Source organism: Oryzias melastigma, linkage group LG6 (assembly GCF_002922805.2).
Source record: "Oryzias melastigma strain HK-1 linkage group LG6, ASM292280v2, whole genome shotgun sequence".
In the NCBI taxonomy this organism is placed as follows: Eukaryota; Metazoa; Chordata; class Actinopteri; order Beloniformes; family Adrianichthyidae; genus Oryzias; species Oryzias melastigma.
The window spans coordinates 14,918,273-14,924,514 of NC_050517.1; the positions used below are offsets into that span (position 1 = coordinate 14,918,273).

At 41.0% G+C, this 6,242-nt stretch overlaps 1 protein-coding gene across 2 annotated transcripts in view; it reads left to right on the forward strand.

The window, feature by feature from the left end:
* The first annotated feature begins 1,491 nt into the window (after positions 1-1,491).
* The window catches only part of LOC112152347 (coiled-coil domain-containing protein 136), a 36,835-nt gene continuing 32,084 nt past the window's right edge, over positions 1,492-6,242 (forward strand). The window contains exon 1 of one of the 2 annotated variants that reach the window (XM_036212302.1): positions 1,492-1,729. In XM_036212302.1, coding sequence (XP_036068195.1) covers positions 1,639-1,729 — 91 coding nt within the window. In that variant the 5' untranslated portion in view covers positions 1,492-1,638. Of the gene's footprint in view, positions 1,730-1,760; positions 2,623-6,242 lie in introns of those variants that run through there. The other variant, XM_024281862.2, reaches the window with a different exon arrangement.

A 6,242-nucleotide genomic window follows, 5' to 3' on the forward strand; every position in this document is an offset into this window, starting at 1 on the left:
GCCACATGTGGCTCCGGAGCTGCTGGTTGCAGACCGCTGCCCCAGGCCAATAACGTCTTGCAAGCTTGAACCTTACATGAATAAACCCTCGGGCCTGGACAGTGGTGGTGGTTAAAGGTACAAGTTACCAGTACAAGGGTGGACCTGTATGAGTGCTGCTGGGGTGTTGGGTTGTCTGGGCCCATGGAGGGTTGTAGAGTGAAGGGGCTACATCTTAAAGGTTGTGTCTACCAGTTCCCTTGAGGCCGTGGTGTAGTGGTAGAGTGGTTGACAGTTTCTCAAGAGACACAATGAAAATGTATGATTGTGGTAAATGTGAAGGATTTGTACGGCAAATGGAAGTTCCATGCACTCATGACATGTGGGTGGTGCTGTAGTGCGGGGCCCTTAAGCCACACTAGTTGTAAGTAATGCCCCTTATTGCATGTGCAAGGAGTGCAAGTGATACATAAGTGCCCATAGGACCCAAGTAGAACTGCCACAAAAACTATACACTGATTGCCTAACAATCTCATTTCTAATAGTCAACAAGCTGCAGGAGAAGAGTCTACACTGATAATAAGAAGAGTCCTTAGGCAGTCTGCAGTATTTAGGAGGGGTCTAAAAATGTAAAATACGTAAACATGCCTGTTTCTCACCTACTTCACTCTTAATTACCCTTGCATGTTGTATAAGTGTGCGCTACAACCTGTCGCTCGAAGCATGGAAAAAAAAAACGCATGAATATCATCACCCTACCGGCTCACCGAATAGTCAATGAACTTGATATTTTGCACCAACATATCCCATACAAGTTTGCACATTTTTCACCCATATCTAGTTGTAAGACCACTTGGTTGAGGTTCAAGGACCCAACTATGCCAAAGCATGATTCCTGGTGGGGAACAAGGTGAAGGAAGGCCAGTGAACCGTCTAGAATGCCGAGAGACGACCATTCATGACTTTAAAAACAAAAGTATGATTGTGATTTACTGAGAAGAAATGTAGCAACTGCTTCAGATTGAAGGTCTAGTTGATTTGTGGTGTGCAGACTGATGTAATGGAAGTGAAGTAGACATTCAGGCAAAGCTTTACTTTAACCCCATTCAGTGCTTAGATACAAATGTCCAAGTTTTACTTGTTTCAATCTCAGAGAATGAAGTTAAAACAGACACATATTTGAAATCCTTTTACTGCGTCCTGCCAGAAAGGAAACATTCCATTAGTTACTTTATTCTTTGACTTGATGGGTCCATTTAGATGGTGTCAGGAGTCTCCTCCTCTGGCCACCAGTGGGAGCAGTCTCCAGAATACTGACTGCACTACATCTCCCAGCAGCCCCAGTGCACAGTTCCTGGATGCTGCTCAGGTGTCTACAATCTGACAATCACCCACCTGCTTCTTAAGCAGCACACAGAGCTACACTCTGTGGAAAGTATTGTTTTGTGCCGAGTGTTACCTGATCTTCTGTTTCTAACCCTACTTATTCTCTGACCCTCGCCTGGACTAACATCTCTGCTCTCTTCTTGGATGATCCCATGCTCTTGATTGACCGCTGCCTGGTTGACCCTGATTTCGTTTTGTGGACTTTCAGCTGTGCTTACTTCTTTTCTGAACTAACTGGAACCAACTGTCTGCCCGTTTGTGACAGACAGGTGGATGGGGCATAGAGTTCGCTTCCTAAGAAGAGCAATAAGTTTCATCCAGTGTGGGTCCTTAGGCAAGACCCTTCATGCTACTGTTGCCACAGGTGGGCCTAAATCTGGGTTTTCTCTGTCCCTGTCCCAAGCCTAGATAAAATATAGGGTTGTGTCAGGAAGGAAATCCCAAACCAAGTATGCGGGTCAGTGAAAGCTACATACACCCTGATGATACTGCTGAAAGCTGAACAACAACCTGATGGGTTCATTTAGCTTGAAAACCACAAAAGTGTTACATAATTGAGGTTTCTTTGACTTGATATGGTTTATGCCCATTAAGAATACAAAATACCTCACTGGGATTTTTGCGTCATTTGTATTGCATTTTTGGAGGGCCGGCTGACATTCTGGAGATGGTCGTTGCGTGGGGGGGGGCTGGCTGAAACAAAGATCCCACTGAAGACAGACTGGAGAGATTCCCTTTCTTCCGACCATGTGAGAGTTCTCTGTCACAGAACAAACGGCTCATTTCGACACTTACGGCATGAGGACATGTTTAATTATTTTGATGAAAGAAGTGGTCAGTTTTCATATACACTGACTTTTAGAGCACAATGTTTAATAGATTCATCAGAACTGGAGGACTGTTGTCAGCCATGAATGTGTTTAAGAAAGGACCATGAATTATTGAGACCAATTCTGATGGTATCTACTTTTTATCTGTGCCAGTCCTGCTCTGCTGCCACATCAGATTGACACTTACGGACTGAAGCCAGACATTGTCAGCTCATTATCAACACTTTGTCATGTGTTGTCAGCCAGTTCTCTGCACAGCTCTCCCTTTCTTGCAGTTTTTTCCCCCCTCCTGTTTTCAAAAGACTGTATCTCGAGCATGTCTTCCTGCTCACACTTCTTGACTGGGGATTACAGCGAAGCAAAGCTGCATGAACACACACGGAAGTGCCGGAAGTGCTTGTAAGAAGACACCAATCTTTCCTGTCTGGTAAGTTTGATGCTTTGCTTCATGTTCCTCGCAGGTTTGAAGTTGACCTCTCCGATAACCAGACACCAGAGTTTTGCTTCTCTCTATTTTGGTTCCAGAAACTTCTGCTTTTTTTTCCTTCCATTTCCTCTTTCACATAGCGTGTACAAACTGCGTGTTTCTGTCAGGCAGTCTGCTGTCTCACAGTTGTGTGGCAGGAATATCCTCCTGAAGGGGGAGGTGGCCGTTAATCCTGACCTTTATTTCTCTCATTGACACAATCGAGGTTTACCTTTTCCAGCGCCTTATGGCTTCCTAACAAGCTCCAAGATATTCAAGAAAAAAAAGAGACGGTCAAAGCATGAGGACTCTTGTAAAAACAGAGGGGGTTGGTGTTGTGTTATTAGTGTAAGAGGAACTGCTCATAATCAGTGAAGTGAGTGAGAGTCTGTAACAAGAGGAAATGAACAATGGAAGGGAAATCATCAGTAATCGTCAGTGTTAGGTGCCAGCTTCCATTGCAGCCATCTGTCTGGATTTCATTACAGGTAAATAAGCTTGAATGTGCATGAGCCAATATGGAGTGTGGGCATGTGTTCACACTTGCTCCTGTGAGTAATACAAACACTGGGAGTTGGAGTAAGCGTGTGATGGTGCTGTAGTTATCAGAGCTACCACTGAAATCTGTTAGTCTTTCAGCTTTTTTTCTTTTCACTTATCCTCGCATATATTAACCCCCCCACCCTGCCCCAGATGCTGCTGCTGGAAACTAGACGTGCAAGCTGAAATTAACTTAATGAAATATTGATACTTTGCAGTTGCCATTGCACTACATTAGCAACTTTAAGACTGTTTCAGTTTGATTAAAATCAGGGGAGATGTGACATCATACATGTAGATCAGTGAAAGGTGATGATTGAAGTACTTGAGGAGATGAAAGGATTACTGACACTGTCATCATAGGGATGGGTACCTGACTGCATCCTGACCCATCCATGGATTTGACAGGGTTAGAATCAGTTGGCACAGCTTCCAGATTCTCTTGAGAGCTTTATTACAACAAACCTTTTTTGTAAGAATGTTAACAATTTCCAAATTCCCCTTTCTAAACAAGCTTGACCTTATAAAATGTTTTACTTTATCATCTTTTGATCTATTTAAAACCTGTGTCGTTTTCTAGGACAGTTTCTGCAGAGCGGTAGTAGTTCTAGAGAAGTTCACCTCAGAGTTGAGTCTGGGACTGTTGGTGCTGAGTAAGCCTTCTTAAATTTCCCATCATCTCTGTTTAAACTCTCTCTTGCTAGCTTACAGCCCCTCACAACCCCAACCTAACATTACTGGTGCAGCAAAAAATGGCGGTCAATATTGGAGATATCCAGCTGAAAGTTTTCAGTCAGATGCCAGTTCAGACGAGGAAAATAAAGATGATCTATTTGTCTGCAGTGAATACTTGGTATGTGTATTAGCAAGACTCTGATGATACGATATATATCATGATACACACCTTACGATACAACACATATCACGATATATCCCTCGACTATGCCATAACTTCTTTTTACAATTTTCTCTATGACTTAGAGAAAAAAAACTCTACCTGAATGTTAATACATGTGTTAAAAAAGGCCAAAATTAGTTGTATTGAATGATCACAATGTTAAGTAGTGCAGCTGTTCTCATATTGGGTACAAGGTGCTTTTTCCCAAGCAAATTCATAGTGTTTTTCTTTTGGTAAATTAAGAAGTATTTTTTCTTTAAAGGAACAATCAATATAGTCTGATTTCCACAACAAAATGTATTTCAGTATAAGAAAAAAAAAACATAGAATGAATGTGCCTTAACCAAAACTGTTAAGGCACAAAGGTTAATACATTTGATTCTTCCATTTTAAAAAAAACAACTTTAATTGTAGCTTCCCTTTCAGTGCAACATTGAGACATGCTCGGCCTCTAAAATGGCTCATTATGACGCTTTATTTAGCAAAATTTCCCCATACTTCAGAACATCCAGCATGCATTTCTGTGGCGTCATGCTTTCTCACGGACACACAGTGCGTATGATCCTGACTAACATCCCCCACACGCTTTGTAGCCAACACTGTGATGATGTCCCTAATGGGATCCAGGCCGGCTGCAGGGAAATTTGGGGGCACACAGCTCTGAAACACGCCACTATAGGGTTGGGGGGTTTGCCCTGACAGCCATAGCTGCAACGCTCCAGGCAGCAGATTAGAGCTTCCATGCTGGTAGTCTAAAAATAATCGGTTTGTCCCTGAAGGTTTGTCTCTTTTAAGGACTAATGGTGGAAGTGTTAACCTCACAGTCTCATGAGGTAAACGCATCACCTTCAGCTGCACACTTGGTTTTCTTGCCTCCAAAGAGAGAGGACTTTTATGTGTATTTTCCACATATATATACTCTGGAATCAGTGATTTGGGAAAAAACTGATTTTAGATCAGAAGGATTTACTCACATTCATTTCAAAGATTGTTTTTCAGTCACCTCAGAGCATAAGCATTATGAAATGGGGTTATGGCTCCATAGTTTAAGACAAACCGGTTCTGAGGACAGCACTTGTCCTTGTTTGCTCTCACCAACACTTCAGGCAGATATGGAGTTTTTTAAATCTATAAACTAAATAAACCACCCAGAAGTAAAAAAAATATATATTTTGAGTTTTCACCTAAATTCTAGGGAAATAAACGAACTTCTTTATTTTGTCATGTCCTCAATGCGGAACACAGTGGAATGTTTTTTTCTTCAAGTAACATTATGTAAATTTATAAAAGTGTAATCCTAAACGTATTTCAGCTACACCACATTTTTGTTTTTACCTAAATGCATTAGTACCGGTACCCCATACTCCTACTCACATTCATCTAATCCTATTTCCTGTGTAGCATTTCTGTCTATCGTAAACACATTTTTTTTGGTTACCAAAGGACAGAAAGCCACTATAAATGTTTCCTTTTATTTTAGAATGCAGTGTAACATTTCAATATTTTGGTTTACTAGAATCTTTCTGTTTGAAATGTTGTCTGGTTTTTGGATTATTATGAAAGGACCCACTATAATGATTATCCTGTTTTTGGTGTTTAATCTTTTTCTCATACTGGAGGAGACTGGCCACGTCGTTATTGTAAATAAGATTTTGTTCTTAATAGCTTACCTGGTTAAATAAAGGTTTAATTAAGATTAAAACTGTGTTTCTAAGTATTTATGGACTCAAATTGTTGTGAATCAAGAGCAGACGATAAAATGCCATTTAAAAAAGCTTGTAGTTGTTATTTCGATTCTGATGGATCCACTTGCAGACATAAATGAATGCACGTCTTAATTTTCCTCTTTTGAGCTGGAATCTGACTCAGAACAGCTGGATAGCCCAGATAGTGGTCGTCACTTTTGTTGTTCCAGTAAACAACAGGTTTTTCAATTTCGGCTAAAACTGGCATAAACATAATTCTGAGAGTCATGGGAACGCTTTTACAATAGATCAAGAGATGACTGGAGTGAGACTTTAATAACTACATTTCAGATTCCTTAATGTTTTGCTTGCTTGAAAAGGGAGTCCAGGGACTGAAAAGTGCTGATTAAAAACAACAGACAACGTTGACACTGAACACTGAACTTGTTTGTTTGTTT